This window comes from Mesocricetus auratus, unplaced genomic scaffold, assembly GCF_017639785.1.
Source record: "Mesocricetus auratus isolate SY011 unplaced genomic scaffold, BCM_Maur_2.0 Super-Scaffold_100676, whole genome shotgun sequence".
NCBI classification, from domain to species: Eukaryota; Metazoa; Chordata; class Mammalia; order Rodentia; family Cricetidae; genus Mesocricetus; species Mesocricetus auratus.
The window spans coordinates 29,808,219-29,824,700 of record NW_024429266.1 but is presented as its reverse complement, the minus strand read 5'-3'; the positions used below and the strand labels follow the sequence as shown (position 1 = coordinate 29,824,700).

The 16,482-nt window shown below is 40.4% G+C and overlaps 1 protein-coding gene across 2 annotated transcripts in view; it reads right to left on the bottom strand.

Moving 5' to 3' along the window:
* Positions 1-4,261: 4,261 nt before the first annotated feature.
* Positions 4,262-16,482, bottom strand: part of CUNH1orf105 (chromosome unknown C1orf105 homolog) — a 33,161-nt gene continuing 20,940 nt past the window's right edge. For both annotated transcript variants that reach the window (XM_040738258.1, XM_040738259.1), the window contains 4 exons: positions 14,635-14,712; positions 10,580-10,650; positions 7,400-7,464; positions 4,262-4,608 (listed from right to left, as the gene is read on the bottom strand). In XM_040738258.1, the coding sequence (XP_040594192.1) occupies positions 4,463-4,608; positions 7,400-7,464; positions 10,580-10,650; positions 14,635-14,712 (360 nt within the window). In that variant the 3' untranslated portion in view covers positions 4,262-4,462. The remainder of the gene's footprint in view (positions 4,609-7,399; positions 7,465-10,579; positions 10,651-14,634; positions 14,713-16,482) is intronic.

Genomic DNA, 16,482 nt, shown 5'->3' with positions numbered 1-16,482 from the left:
GAATTACACAGATTGATAGGTTTTTAAATTTCCTGTTGGAGTAAGGGAAGGTAAAAGAGGAGGAGTCTATCTACAGACTTTACCTCATTTAAGCTTTTCTTTTTTTAAGCAAAATCAGGCTTTTGCACTGAAATAAAAACATCTGCCCAGGATTATTCATTTTTCAGAATTAATCTGAACTACTTACAACTTTGACTGATGAATAACATTATGTATTGTAATACGAAAAATGAAAGACCCAGAGACAGGTATTGGGGTTCAAGCTTCAAGCTGAAGATCAGAAAAGCAAAGCAGCTGGTCACTATCTCTTACCTCTATTTCAGACTGAAAGGGGTGATCCTGTCTCCACAAGTCCTCCACAAGCCTCAGACTACTGCCTCTCCTTAGCATGGCTGGGGGCTAAATCTCAGAATACAAACAGACACTGGGCTCCTGTCTTTTATATACCTCTGTTAATCTTTTAGGTTGATTCACTCTTGTGTAGCCCTGGGTGGCCTTGAACTCACAGAGATCAATCTTGAGTCCTGGGATTAAAGGTTATGCCACCACTGCCCAGCTTCTATAGCTAACTAGTGTAATTGGCTTTGCATTCTAATACTTTAAGCAATCTTTATTAAATCATAAATAATATATCATCACAATGCATTGATGGGGGAAGTCTTTCTGTGTATATATTTGTCTTATTGGTTGATAAATAAAGCACTATTGACCTATAGGGAAGCAAGATAGGTGGGACTAGGAGAGGTAGAGGATTCTGGGAAATGGAGGCACAGTCAGTCACCATGTAGGATGCCAGAGGAGTAAGAGATATGGACCCTTTCTCCAGTAAGAGAAGACAATGTGGAATTACTCAGATTAGCAGTTATGGGTTGACAATTAAGTCAGAGCTAGCCAACAAGAAACCATAGCAAACAGCCAACAGCTTCATAATTAATATAGCATCCTGCATATTCATTTGGGACTGATGTGGCTCAGAGACCAGGCTGGTGGGAAGAATGCTTGTTACAGTGCATGAAGGTGTTGCTTGGCCCATTCATCACTGGTTTTTGGATAACACTTAAGAACATCCAGAGGTAAAATAATAACAAGTTCAGATTTTTATGTCCAAGTACCCAACTCAGAGAAAACTGAGTCCAGAGAGATGCTGTCAATCATTTTCCTTCCACAACATAATGGAAGCAAAGCATGGTATAGGCTCAATGTTCTATTTTAAGCAAGTTTACTATTGGTATAGAAACCCATGCTGTATATATGCAGATCCCTTGCAAGTTTTAATTAAAATGCTAGCAATGGGTTAGTCATATAGGGTGATATGTTAGACGTGGACATCCACAATTGGGACATTCTACCCTTAGTGCCATTACTCTCCAGAATATGATTACAGGAGCAAAGCAACAGGGAAACTCAAGAAGTTAGCTACATAATAAAGCCATTGGGGTGATAACTAGTGTGCTGAGGCCCTAAGAGGTCAGGTTTGGGTCTGAGATTCTGGGAAATTTCATACTAAACCAAAATGTAAATCAGTTAATGTAGTGAGAGATCCACCCAGCCTCACCTGTGGTGCTGACCACACCCATTGGGCATGTGGTATTTGGTCTGGTGTCGGGGACTGGCTCATCTGCTCTTGGTTCAGGTTGGGTCACACTGGGTGTGGATCCTCAGAGCATGAACTTTTGGGTCATTGGTTTCTTATGTAAGTGACTTCTCCCCAAATAAATTTAACCTGTACTTAACCAGGTCCTGTGTATCTTAATCTGTGCATCTACAAGTTAACACTCATATTCAAATGGAAACAGGACAGTGCAGTGGGGACCAGACTTCTGTTCTCACTGGGACACTATTTGAGAAAAATTAGAAAGTTCATAGGTAGTAAAGGGACGCTGATGCTTAAAGGTTAGCATATCAATGCTGAAAACCTAGTATTGCCTTCTCTCCAATCATCTACCAAGGAACCACATTACTCTGAGCCTGAGTTAAATCAACATGCCATCCCTTTTCCTGGAGGTATTGAGATTCAAGGGTACATATTACTCAGCCTTGAAGTTTTGAAGTGTAGACTTGGAACCCCTTGGCCTTTGAAGTCCTTCTGGGTTATCAAGTTTATAATTATTTACATAGCACATAAATTACTATTCTTCTTGCTGAAACATGGTAGATTTTTTTCAAGACTAAATTACTTGTGATAATTTAAACATTCTGACACCTAATGAAAGTGTTTTAAAATTATTCCATTTTAATTTTTAATATGGTAAATATTAATAAGTGTAACTTCCATTTTAAAATGTATTAGGGTTCTCAATTATTGAAGGGTATAAAATGTTCCTAAAACCAAATATGTGTAAGAAACATAGAGGGAGAAAGAGGAAGAAAAGACTGGGGAGAAGGAAAAAGACAGGGAGAAAGAAAGAATTGGGGAGAGGAAGAGAGATGATGACTCAAGGCATATCCCCAAATGACATATAACCCTTCTTCTTGGCTCCATTACTTCAAGGTGATGCTCCCTTCTGGTAGTGTCATAAGCTGGTGGCCAAGCCTTTATTCAATATGTGACCACTGAAGGGAGCATTTAAGATCTAAACCATAGCACCCACTGTTAACATGCTGGCAAGTACCAAGATGTTCTTTTGAAGTGGTTTCAGAGTGCTCTGGATTAGGCCATCTTAATGAGATTGCAGAAGCATTTTATCTCCTAAGATGCCTAACATCCAGATTACTTCCAAAGCTCCAAATAAATGTGCATGAGGGAAGTATTTCCCCTAATTCTTGAGTGCAGGCACAAGTCCTTTCACTGAAGTATGCACAAACAACAAACAATAACCAAAGAAAACATCTCTGTGCTTTCTAAATTGTCTGAAATGATATTAGAACTCATGGGTACTATTTTTGAAGTTCTTGAACTCCAATCACAGTGAAAACAAAAATCATAGGCTACCAGAAACATACGACAATGAAGCAGGTTTTGTTTGCTTTTCTTTGTTTTGTTGAGTTCAATTTGGACAGACTCATTTATCTGAGATCTCTTATTCCATTCTTCAAAAGCAGTTGGCACAGGTTGAGTCTCATAGGTTGGTCTAGCATTCATTTAGTCAGGGGGTAGCATTTCACTAGGCAGTTGCTTCCTAAGAAACAGAAGTGCTTTTTTTTTTATACAAAGTCTCTTGAAACTTGGCTCGGAACATGTATGACCATGGATATAGTATCTACAAGCTTGGAATTATCTTTTGTGATCTTCACACTGTGTACATACAGATCAGCACAGATCTGGAAGCATGTGTTTTCATATAAAAATAACCTCACTTCCTTCATCCAGTGGCTGAAGGAAGCAGATGCAGACACCCACAGCTAAACACTGAACTGAACCCCTGGAACCCAGTTGCAGAGAGGGAAGAATGATGAGCAAAGGGATTATGACTTGGCAGGTGAAACCCACAGAATCAGTTGACCTGAAAAATGGGGAACTCATGGACCTCAGACTGATAGCTGAGAGGCCAGCATGGAACTGATCCAGACCCCCTGGATGTGGGTGTCAGTGAGGAGGCCTCAGCATCCTTTGGGGCCTCAGGCAATTTAGCCCTGTCATCCAGATGGGCTTTGGGAGCCCGTTCCACATGGAGGGATGCTGTTTCTGCCTGTGTACATGGGGGAGGGTCTAGGCCCTGCCCCAGATCATATAACAGACTTTCGATATCCCCCAACAAGGGCCTCACCCTCTTTGGAGAGTGGAGTGGGGATTGTGGAAGGGATTGGGGGAGGTTTGAAGTGGGGGCAGGAGAGGAGGGGAGGGAGAGGGAGCTAGGATTGATATGTGAAGCAAACTTGTTTCTAATTTAAATTAAATAAAAAAATTTTAAAGCAAAAAAAACCACCTCACTATATAATATAGGCAAAGACTGACTGAAAACTTGATCAATACACAAGGCAGTAAAAGAGGTGACACAAGAAGGCACGATGGGGCATAGATCCTGTGACTAGAGATTGCAACAAGCAATCATCTGCCGTTATGACATCATAGTGTCCCCTGTTATCTATGAGATTAACTGAAGGAAAAAAGGACATTTTCTCCCTTTTCTCTGTGATTATTAACAAGATAAATTCATAGAGGGTTCCAGGAGCCATCCCTGGTCCTCTTACCTGAAAGAATGGGCTAAACAAACAACTTTAATGGAAAACCATGAATTAGAAGGAGAAGAGTGTCATTTATCATAACATGCGTTAAAATCTTCAGCAAAAATAACACAAGACACACTTATCACATTCTGTGTTAATCAATAAATGTTTATATTTATGTAAATTAAACCATTTGTCTTTAGGAGAAAGTGGCAAGATCTAGAATAGCAGCACGTGGGAAGGAAAAAGTGATTCATCTTTCAGGAGTACGAAGACTATGGGAATGCATCAGTATCAGAACAGCTTGGAGAGGTGGTCTCTTCCTTGACAGTTTGGGGTACTCAGCTCTGACCCCTCACTGCTTCACTGTCTTGCTCAGTCGTTTCTTTCTGGGAAAGGAGAAGTGTTGAGTCTCCTGAGGAGTTTTGTAGGCACCTGACAGCAGACTGTGGAAGATAGCAGTCCTGGGACCCATAATGGGCAATCTGTAGCTAATGCTCTCTAGAAGACAGTTCAAGAAGAGTGGAGAATAAGGACTTAGACACTGTTCTTACAAAAACACAAAATAACCAAGGGCCACCGGAGACTCCTCCAGCCTTAGAAAATACTCAAAATTCACATAAGAATTTCTTTTAATAGAACCATCTCATGCCAACTTTTCTAAATCTGATCGAAGATGCCAAGTGAAATTTAGAAATAACATCCAAGAGTTAAGAGTATTGCCAATTAAATTTAAATGGAAGATAAAGTATATCTGGAACTGTAATATTAATTCAAGGGAAAAGAGGTCTCAATTCTCAGGAGACTGCTCCAGGACACATGTGTCCATAGTCCTGTTCTTTGAAAAAATAAACATGATCTTACAAAAAGACTACAGTATGAAAAGGATTTAGTATTTCAAAAGGAACTTTAAGTTATGAATAATCCCAAATCCTTATCATCCTGACCTCTTTTTCAAACATGATTGATTTTTTAAAAATATTTACATTTTTCTTTCCCAGAATATACATTGCTTAAAGGGGATAAATCATGCATGCAACAACACTTTCCTGTTGGCAGTAATTGAATGACTAAGGGAGTTGAAGCCCTGAATTTTCTGGAACAAGTTTGCTTGGTAAATCCAAATTGGAGTTAAATCTATTATGGGCTTGAACTTCTAGAATGCAGTGCAGCTGCAGCCTTATCATTGCAAATAGGAAGCAACAATATTTTGGGCTGACAGACATAAACAGGTTGAACACCACATCTAGCTCCTCTTAGTCTCAACTTAGGACATGACACAATATCTTGTCACATTTCTCTGAGGCCAGGTGCTAAACAGATGTTGGGTGGGTAACATAACACCAGGGCTCATCAAAAATAAGGGCCTGCAGTTCTCATGGAATAAAAACAAAGATAAATGAGTCCAAAGAAACCTCCAGCTACCATTTTGGATGCTGATAATAAGATTTGGCTGAATTTAGGAAAATGGTAGAAATCACTGTTTTGACCTGAAAAATGAGTTAGATAACTGTGGACAGTGAAAACACTGGGATTCTGTATTCATTGCATGTCTTCATGGGTGTGGCAGCTTAGGCAATAAGTAGCAAATACTAAAGTATTGATATGTCAAAGCTGAATAAACTGTTAGATGGGTGTGGCCAGGAGCTGTGGCTTGGTTTAGCACAAAGGTTGCTTATAGTGTGTGGAACAAGATGCTGCTCCAGCTCTTAAAGTGGGAATATGGACACCAAACCCACAGAGAGAGGTCAGCATCTGGGAATAGGCATTGCTGGTACCAAGCTACACTTTCTCCCATGCTTTGGAGGACACATAAAGCAAGAAAGCCTAGCTCAGAGAGTTCACAGCTAGTACCACATATAGATTCACCAATGTGTAGTCCATAAAGGGTTCACTCAGCACCCACTTTCCCTATAGCTCCGTATCCAAGATTGTTGTCTTAGATTAGACTGTACAGGCAAGTAAATACTGTGCCTATCCCATGCACCTTCAGCTAACTTTTATGTTACTAATTGAAGTATTCCCAGAGTTAACAAATTGGTGTTGCAAAATGATCTTGCTGAGAGGAGATATAATAATTAGGTGTGTGTGTGTGTGTGTGTGTGTGTGTGTTTGATTCATTCCTTAGCAAGATAAATCTGAAAAAAATCCAGGTCCAAGAGAAATTAAAAATAAGTATGTCACTAGCACAGATGACACTGAGACCAACTGGGTGTGCTTATCTCCCAGTGTTCTCTTGCCTTGCCGGGAATAACTGAGCAGAGAACATTGGTGGGGAACTTTCATTGGGTAGATGCTCTTAAGCTTAGGTCTCCCAACCTAACTCATGAATTAGGTCAATAGTTTTGGATATGTGAGAGGAAATTCATGGGAACTGGGCTGCCCCCTTTCACGGCAATGGAGTTGTATTCCCAAACCTCCTATTGTTGGGGGGTTTCCTTTGGCATGTGCCCAAGACACCCCTTCTGTACTCAACTTTCCTAGGTGGCTTCTCAGCTCAGCGCCAGTTATAAATCCCTGCAACTTCCTAGGATAAAATATCTGATTTCTGTAACCATAGCTTTATTTCTTTTACTGTACAAATCTAATGAAACAAAAGCTCCAGGTAGTTTCAGTTATTTTGGATCCATTTGGTAGAAAAAGAAATCACTAAAGTTTGAGTGTTACTAAATCTTTGAATTATGTCCCCCCAAGAAATGGTTTAGTTGTACATTTGTCAGTCCATTCCCACCCACCTCTAAGGGGTGAGACATAAATCAGTGCTGAAGCCTGGGATGTACTACTGTCTTTTTTGTTTGCTTGTTTTATAAGTAGCAATAGAACTCAGAATAGTATCAGGCAGCTTCTGCAGGAAGGTAGGTGTTTTAGGACTTCCGTGGAGAAAAGATTCCTGACTTTATGATGAGACCATTCCAGGAGCACTGTGATCCACTTCAGTTTTGTGTCAATGCTGAGAAAGGTCTTTTACTTAGTTTGTGTCACGTTTCTATGGAAAGTTCATTAGCAAGTGGCTTATTAGAATTATGTGACCTAAAGAGACCTTGGAGACAATATGACATAAAAACATGTGAGGCCCTTGGAGGGGACAGAGTGAGCTGGAGTTAAAAGAAGGAGGAGGGGGGCTGTGAAACAATCCAAACACTTACAAAAGATTATATGTGAAAGAAAAATGGAACAGAGAATGGAATTGCTCAGAAAATGTAGAGGCTGTCACAGAAACTAAGTTTTCCATTCTCTGGCCCCAAGTGGAGGAGTATGTATTACACTGGAAGTACTTTAAAAGCAAACCAACCTGTTGGAATGTCATTACAGGAGTGAGTAAACTGCTGGACATGGGGATGATGAAGGATCATCACTCTGATGGGAAGAATCGAGAAAATGCATTAGTCAGTTGGTTAGACCTTAGAGAAAAGGAACTGAAGGGTCACTAGCTGGCCTGGGCCTGGCAAACATGCCTCTAGCAGGCCTTGCCTTTCTCCTTCACTCCCTCTGCCTTGCTAAGAAAATCATTAGATTACATTCCTAAAGCTAACCACCAAGGTCTGTTGCCTTATTTGCTCATTTTCTTCTCCTGAGGCTGACTGCCAAGGTCTAGCTATCAAAGTATTGAAGTCTGGCAATCAAAAACCCCCTTGGGCTCACCTAATTAACAAGCCAAATGGGAAAAAAATCATCATAGCACGAGGCTTCCCCCTTTCCCCTTTAGAAACTGCCATTTCCCTATGTGCCACAACTGTCTCCTCTCTATCCAGAGACAGTGCTTTGTCCCTCTGGGACAAATACCCCTGGCCCTTTCCCTTGTTCCCTTCCCCTTGTCCCTCATCCTCTCTTATCCCCTGCCCTCTGTCCCTCTGGACAAATAAGTCTCCTTTGTGATGAGAACTTGGTATTGGGGATCCTGAACCAACAGTTTTCTTTCAGGAATGCGTCTTTACACATAGAGCAGGGGTGTTCTGTACTGCAGCGCTTGCTTACCTACCCTCAGGCCCCTTGGCAGAAGGATGGAAGTATTAATTGTCCAAAACCCACTAATTCTCAAGTGCTTTTCCTTGGTAGTATCTTAATGGGTTCTGATAAGACCTTCATTTTAAAAATACTTTATTCTACTATAAGAACATGTAAAGTCTAAAACTAGGAGGGATTAAGGAAATATTTCTCTAATTTCCACAAAAAGTAAGAAGTCTTCCAAGTCAGTCATTTGCCCTTTAAAAGCAAAACTGAGAGAATGTTTGGGCTGGCTGGAGAGTTTGTGACTCCTCCTTTTCTCCTGGCAGCCAAGGATGTGGGGCTGACCACCCCCCTCCAAATATGTTCAATCCTAAGACATTCTAGGTTGGTCTAAACTGCTTAACTCCTTAAGACTTCTACACTGGTAACATTTCATGGACTAGCTAGCATCGATTCTCAACCTGTTATCCCTTTGGAGGCGGCGTATCAGATATCCCTACATATTAGATATTTTCATTACGATTCATAACAGTAGCAAAATTACAGTGATGAAGTAGCAATGAATTGATTTTATGGTTGGGGTTACCCCAACATGAGGAACTGTGTTAAAGGGTTGAAGCATTAGGAAGGTAGAGAACCACTGAAAGCCTATCAGCACATTAGATTGTTTATCATCTGTCTATTCCACAATTCAGCAAATAAGTATGTGTACCACATCATTTCTTCCCTAATCCTTCATTATTTACATTTATAAAATAGTAACTCTTGCAGTGACTATAGTTAGAATCACTTAAGAAGAGAGGCAGGGCTGGAGAGAAGGCTTGGTGGTTAAGAGGCTCTTCCAGAAGACCTGAGTTCAAGCCCCTGTACTTTTGTTGGACATCTCAGAACCACCTGTAACTTCAGCTCCAGGGCATCTGATGCCTTTCTGGCCTCTGCAGGTGCATCCCCTCCCCACCCCACAACATACACCAAAACTAAGATAAAATACATTTTAAAGGAGTAAAGGAAATGGTTTTGGTGAGGTTCCATTACCCTATGTATGGTAAGACTTACAAAGAGTGGAGAAGATTTTAAACACAACAAACAGAACCAAGTCCATATTGTACAGCCACTGTAAGTATCAAACACAAGTGGTAGGCTTTCCTTCATTATTATGTTGAAAATGAAGCAAAAAACAAAGGGAGTTTGAGAGTATTTTAAGATCATTCAATTCTTGGCCATGGTTTAAAGGAATAAGAACTGCTTGTTTAAAATAAAATCAGTTAATGATTTTGGGATTAAGTGCTTTTCTTAAAGTACAAAACATTCTAAATAAACCAGGGCAACAGGTTTCAAAGTCTCTCTCACAGAAGAATTAATGTTTGTTCAGAAGCCCTTGATTCAAAGAGTTTCCTATTTAAAGTTGGCATGACTTTTATCATGATTTAAAAAAAAAGTATGAGTAAATGTTACTAGTGTTGGAACTTGGACTGCCCGGACACATGTTTCCTCTGTGACCTTTGTGTACCTGAGCCAGCACTGGTACATGGTTTCAGTGTACCTGACTTTTGTCACAGCCTGGAACAAAATGTTGTAATGCCATAAAACATTTTGCTTCTGAGCCACATATGATTACAGGAAGACAAACTAGGACCTTCTGTCTTTCCCTTTATTTAAGAGAGAGAATTAAAAGTTGCCTTAGTATCTTCTATAATTATTTTGTAAAGGTGACTCCATGCTTACATTCCACCATCTAACACAGGGCATTAAGATCATTGATGCCTTAACTAGACTGAGTCCATTTTGTTGTCTTATTTAATCTTTGTTTGCTTTAGTTAGTGTACAAAACAATGAGTTTCATTATGATGTTTCATATCTTCCAAGCATTGTATTTGGGCCTGGAGTTTTTTTTAATTGAGGTTTTCCCAATGAGAACATTATATTTGCACACAACCCCTCATGCCCACAACTCCTTCTAAGTTCTCTTTAGAGTTTTAAAAAATTAAGAAGTAAATTCTTCACTGTTGATAGTGAAATACAAGAAAAAAGTATAAAGCCCCAATTAATCAGAATTTAACTAGATTTTATTTAGTTGTATTTGTGGTACCCTGTTGTATTTCTGTTGTATTGCATCAAACAAAATTGAATGTATAAGTAGAATTTAAGTTGATGAAAGTCAACAGAGGATGCCTTGAACTTAGGACAAAGTGTGTGTAATCTCCCATATTTTGTGATTTAGATATATATCATCTATATGGAAATTGTTATCTGCCCAAGGGCAATCAAGACATTTCCTACCCAACCCCTCCCATTGTTCTTATGTGTGTGGAAAGAACTGTTGTGTTAATAGTAACTAAGTAATCATTCATGCAAAGAAGTGACATAATTTAATTTGTCAGACCCCTTGGCTCCAACAGAAGATAAAACAACCATGAAGTTCATTGCCAGGGTCTTCTGTTTACTGTCCTTCCAATCCCAGTTCAGTGTCCCAAACAGACAGAACCAGAACTTAAGTCAGATCCAGCTTACATCTTTGGCTTACCTGTGATTCACAGAATTCTGGGAGGGTGGTTGCTCATCATGGTCTGGGATTGTGAAATTTTTTGGCTGTACCTGAGAAAAAAGCCTGATTCAGTATGTTGACTGTTACACTCTGATCTAAATAATGGGCATTAGCAAACCGAGATGTGTCTGATACCATTCCCATATCCTCTTGCATCTTCCTGCTCCTGCTCTCAGAGTAGCTACCATGACTCCCACAAGCTGCTGGCTCCTGGTATTTCTCTGCCACATGGTCTAAGGCCTGCTCTCTGAACACTCATAAGACATTTCTGCACTTTTTGCTCAATGGTGTCTGCCTTTCCTGATAAACCTGCATCTTCTTGAGGCGATGACTGCATTTCCACACTGGTGTGTTTGAGTATTAGTGAACACATGATGCCAATGTGAAGCACATTTGAAATCATGTGCCTTTCTCACAGGCTAGAATCAGCAGAGTCACAACTTCTCAAGTTGGAAGATACCTCACTCTTGAGTTACTTTGATCCCAGCACTTTCCTTCAGGGAGTGCACATTCACTCAGCACCTTTCCACTAAAGATAATGGTACCTGTGACAGCGAAATGGTAATTATGAAAACATGGGAGTAGGTGTTCACTTGGCCTACTCACTGAAGGACTTGGGATTTAAACTCATGGTATAATAAAATTGCAAATTGTTATGTGTCTAATACCTCTAGGGATGCCTGAAAATAGAAAAATTCAATGCCAGCTCTATCTGAATGGCCTAGCAATTTTAGTCAGATTATTCTCCTGAATCATTGGCTGAGGGAAGATTGAGGAGGAAAAAGAAGAAAATGATTAGGAGTCAAGGAGTATCTGGGGAAGTGAGAGCAGCGACAGCTTCAGTGAGGACCTAGGGGGAGAAGAAGAGAGAATATTACAGAAACAGACCTTGTCTTTCCTCAAATTTCATCTATAGTTGATTCTAAAGGGGGGCAGGGAACTTCCTACCTCCTGTAGAGTAGCATGACCCACCCATGTTCTACAGCCCCTCACTCTGACTAGTAGTATTTTATGCATAATCTAGGGTCTAGGGACTACACAGAACAAAGCTGCTGACGATGGCATTTTTGTTTCTGAGACAAATTGCTTCTGGATGAATCTACTCATTTTTCCCCATCTTTTTTTCATTTCTTAAACCTTAACTATACATATTTATGGATATAATTTGATATGAGCATATAGTGTGATAACCTAATCAGTAGTTAAATATTTCTCTATCCTTAAATAATTTTTAAATGCAACAAAAACACGATTGTGCTAGTTTATCTAGTATAGTGTGCTTATTTTGATACTTAACACTTTACTTTCCTAATTATTACTTTGCATTCGGAGTTTCCCGGTTCCTTGCTTCCACTGTACATAAAATAGCAGGTTATCATGAAATGCAGTCATGTCACTGTGCTGTAGACTTACACTTGTAGGACTTCTTGCTTCCATCTATGCTTTGGTACCCATTATTCAAGCTTACTTTATCTCTTCCACCCTTCTCAACCTTTATTGATCTCTACTGTATATCCTGACTAGATTTTTAAATTTTACATATGAGAAAATAGGTAATATTTGTCTTTCTGCACCTGGCTTATTTCATTTAATTAGCACAGTGACATCAGGCTGTATAAGATTTTGTTGCAAATGAGAAGATGCTATTCTTTATGTTGCTTCATAATATTCCATTATGCATTACCATCTATTCTCTTTCCTTTCATCCCTTAATAGGTCTCAAGGTTAGATACATATCTTAGCTACTGTGGACAATACAGTAATCAGCCTTTTTAATATGCTGATATAATTTTCTCTGTCTATATAATAGAAGAGGGCTGGTTGGATCTCACGGTAGCTCTATTTTGAGATTTTTTTCTGAGGAACCACCGTGCTATATGTTCTCCATAATGACTAATTCCTATTCCCACAAATATACATTATTTTTTTCAAATTTTTGCCAATATTCATTATTTATGGACTTTTTGGTAATAACTATTCAAATCAGAACAATATCTGCCTTCACTACTTCCTAGTGAAGTAGAGATCTTTTCCCTGTAATTTGCTCATCATTTGAATGTCTCCCACTGAGAAGTGACTGCCCATATCCTTTGTTCATTTTATATTGAATTTTATTATTGAAATGTTAAGTTTCTTACATATTCTAGACATTAGCCCATTGTAAATGAGTGGTTTGCAATCCACCCATTTTATAGGTGTCTCTTGACTGTTTCTTTTGTTCAGATTTTTAGTTTATATGTAGTTATATAATCTTCTAGGCTTGTATAGTTATATAATCTCATACATTTATATTTGTTTTATTTTCTGCTCTTTGTCTTACACCCTTCTCCAAATCAGCCTATATGGACATTTTAAGTGTTTTTCCTGTTTCCTTCTAGTAGGTCTTTAATCTATTTTCTGTTTGTAAGATAAGAGGGGCCACTTTTTTCTATTTTCCCTTTGAGTGTCTGTTTTCCTGAGCACTGCTAACAAAGAGGCCATCTTTTCCCCCAGGGCATACTTTTGGCTTCTATGTTCAGAATCCAATGGCTGCAAAAGCATGATGTTATGTGTGGGGTTTTGTGGTGGATCTCTTTTACTATGCTGAGAAAGTTCTCTTCCATTCCTAGGGGTCTTTGCATCCTCCTCTACTGTCTTCATTGAATGAGCTGTTAGGGAAGGGTGGGCGACAGAGAAACTACAGAAACTCAATAGTTCCTTCCCTTGGAGGATACTGTGAGGTGTGAGGCTAGCATTTCAGGCTTGCTTTCTACCTTTCTGTAGTTTCTCAGCCAGCTGGGAAGAGTTCCTAGGCACTACTGTGTTGGAAGACCGTTACTGTAGCGTCTGTAGCAAGCAGTGAGGGCATGGGCCCATGGGTCTATTCCTGTCAGGCCTGTGCTAGGGCAAAGGTCAGGGAAGAGGTCTTGGGAACAGGAGCTTCAGAAGTGTCCCAGTTGGCCATAGCCAGCTTAGTCCCGAGGTCAGGGCATTCTAAATGTGATTCCAGGAATGCAAGCAGGAGAAATCCCAGTGCAGACCACAGTCAATGTTCCTGCTGAATACTGGTCTCTGGTATGTGGAAAAGAGATGACAACGTGAGGGCAGTGTTTGCCACACGCTTTGGCCACACACAGATTCACTCGACTTGCCTTCACTTATTAGTCAGCTCAGACTTCTTCCGTCTCCTGTGCCCCTCATCGTTTAACCCTCCATCTTATAACCTTAGCCCTGGCTTTCTCCACTCCAAGGAGAATTGGTGTATATCAGACTTAAAGTGGTTCTTTATCACCTGCACTTAACAGATAGCTTGATCGCCTTAAGCTAAGTCATATCTCTACCCCCAAAGCCACATTACCCTAATTCTAATCCTTCGATTAACCCATGTCCTAATTCTGACCTGGGACCTTCCCTACAACAGGCCTCTTTTCTGTAGCAATTCTGACCCATGACAGCACTGTGTCCTTTTTCCTTCCAGATCTCCTGGGAATCTTCTTTTCCCATAACATTTCTCCTTCCCACTATTTTCTATTACAAATTAAAGTTATCCAGGCCAAGGGACACCTCTGGCTAGATGAAGCTACCATAGAACCTCTCCACAGCTTTCTTCTGAGGCTCACACTGAATTAATGATAAACTCCAAAGTAAGCGTGTTATTCATAATTGTAATGGTGGAGAAGATTGTGTGTGTGTGTGTGTGTGTGTGTGTTGTGGAGATGTCGTGGTGAGAGAAGAAGCTTCATATCTTCTGGAATCTCTGTAAGTGTGTAGCTAACGACAATCCTCCGAGTGGCTCATGGGCCACAGCCTATGGTTTCAGCTATTTGTGTTCTCCTGTCCTCTGGTCCACCTCTCCTGGTTCACCTTTAGCTTGTTGGAATGGAGAAAACTGGTTATATTGTATCAGTAGATGCTGCTCTCAGGACCACAGCCTCCTTAGTCAGCACCATCAGAGTCTTCTCTGTAAAGGGCCCCATCACTACTTCTTCCTACAGAGCTCCAGGACAGGAAGGGGAGTTCTGTACCTGGAAACTTCCTGTTGCCCCTTTGCCTACCGTTTTCATTTCTCGACATGTAGAGTATAGTTGTTGCTTGTTCCTGGGCGACAGATTTTCATGCTCGTTCTTTCTGGCCTATGGGGAGAGGGGATAGAGATGGGTGAGGAGAGGATAAGATAGATACCCAGGGCAGGAAAGAGTTAAAAACAGGGGGGGGACTTTTCCTCCCATAAAAATGAAATGGATAATCTGATTTTAACTCTCCAGAGTAACTGTTGAATCTGGGATCTGCAGGAGGGAGCGACCCCAGACAAGGTGGTGGTGGCGGCCTTGGGGTCGTTGTATACAGTGACAGAAATGGAAGGATAGCTGGCATAGGGGAAAAGGAACTAAAATGGAGCGGAATCTCTGCCTTTTAGCCTGTGCACACATGGCAGAAGGGCTGTATTTCCCCGTAGGCAGCACATTTCCCCCATTTTTCAAATGATTTCCACCAAATGGCCTGGGAACTTCTGACTCAATGAAACCCTTCCTGCAGGCCCTCTGCACATCATGCGTTAAGTCAGAGCTGATCTAGAGCTGGTAAATCTCTTGTGAGGCCCCTCCTTTGGGGAAGAAAGGCTGTGCAAAGGAAGAACTAGTGGGAAAGAGATGGGGCACCCTTCTATTCACTGTAAAGACTCCTTTCTTTTTTTATTTCATTTTTGCAAAATGGGAGAGAGCCTCAGAGCATTTACACCTGGGATGGAGGGCTCTAAAGTACATGTCTGACTGAGGTTTCCTTAGGAGGTGGATGAGAACTTGAATCTCAAATTACATTTGGATATTCAATCTAGCATCTTTTGATGCACGCTGACATCAGTGTAATCTGATACATCCGTAGAAAGTGTGGACCATAAGTGAGAAGAGCGCCACGGTGACAAGTTGAAGAAGAGAGCCATAGTGACAAGCCAACAAACAAGGACTATCAATTTAAACTCTCTCCTTCCACTTGGCCCATGTATGCCCTGACTCTTTCCTGTTGCCCTGGGAGATGTGGGAGACAGGAAAGGCCAAACACATCAAACCAGCATGATTAGTGTACAGCAAAGGTGACCTTTGCCACATTGATCTGCAAGTTTTATCCTGACAGATAGATAGCATTTGCAGTTTGAAGACTGAATAATACTGAAAAACATTGGATTCTTCTGACAAATATTAAAACTATGCTTCATCTTTATAGGACATGAGAAAGAATCAACTCACTATTAGCGCCGTGGGTTGGCATGTGAGAGCATGAGTGCAAATGGGTAGGTTTAATAATTTAACAACCAGTATTTATTGTGGGCACCATATGTGGGAGGTGCAATATGGGGACATAAATAAGACAAAGCTCTTAGGAAGACATGAAGATAATCCAAATTCACTGTTCATTGGGTACAGCGAGGTATACAAGACACAGCTTCTCACATCAAGCTGCTCACCATTCACCAATCTGAAGCCCATGAGCATGGCTGTTGTATTAACTACCTTTTGCTTTGCTGTGACAAAATACCCAGAACAATGGTGACTACCATCCTTTGGCATCAAAAGGATGAAAATATTCTCTAGATTATTAGTCTGTCCTCGTTAATGCATTATCCTTTAAGACACAGCTTTTCCCTCCAGTTACTCAACTGCAAGAACTATGTCTTGCATGTTGTGTTTCTAGAGTCTGCGATGGACACAGGTTCACAAATTAACAAATATTGAATAAATGAGTCATGGTTATTAATTTGAACTATCAGATGCAAATATAGACATATCCACAAAGATCACTGTTATACCGATCGATGTATTACAGAAATCTTCCAAGAAGAGCTGCTCCATTCTTCTTTATCCGGGGGATAAGGAGGCAGCTGCAATCTGCAAATCTGAAGTGGATAT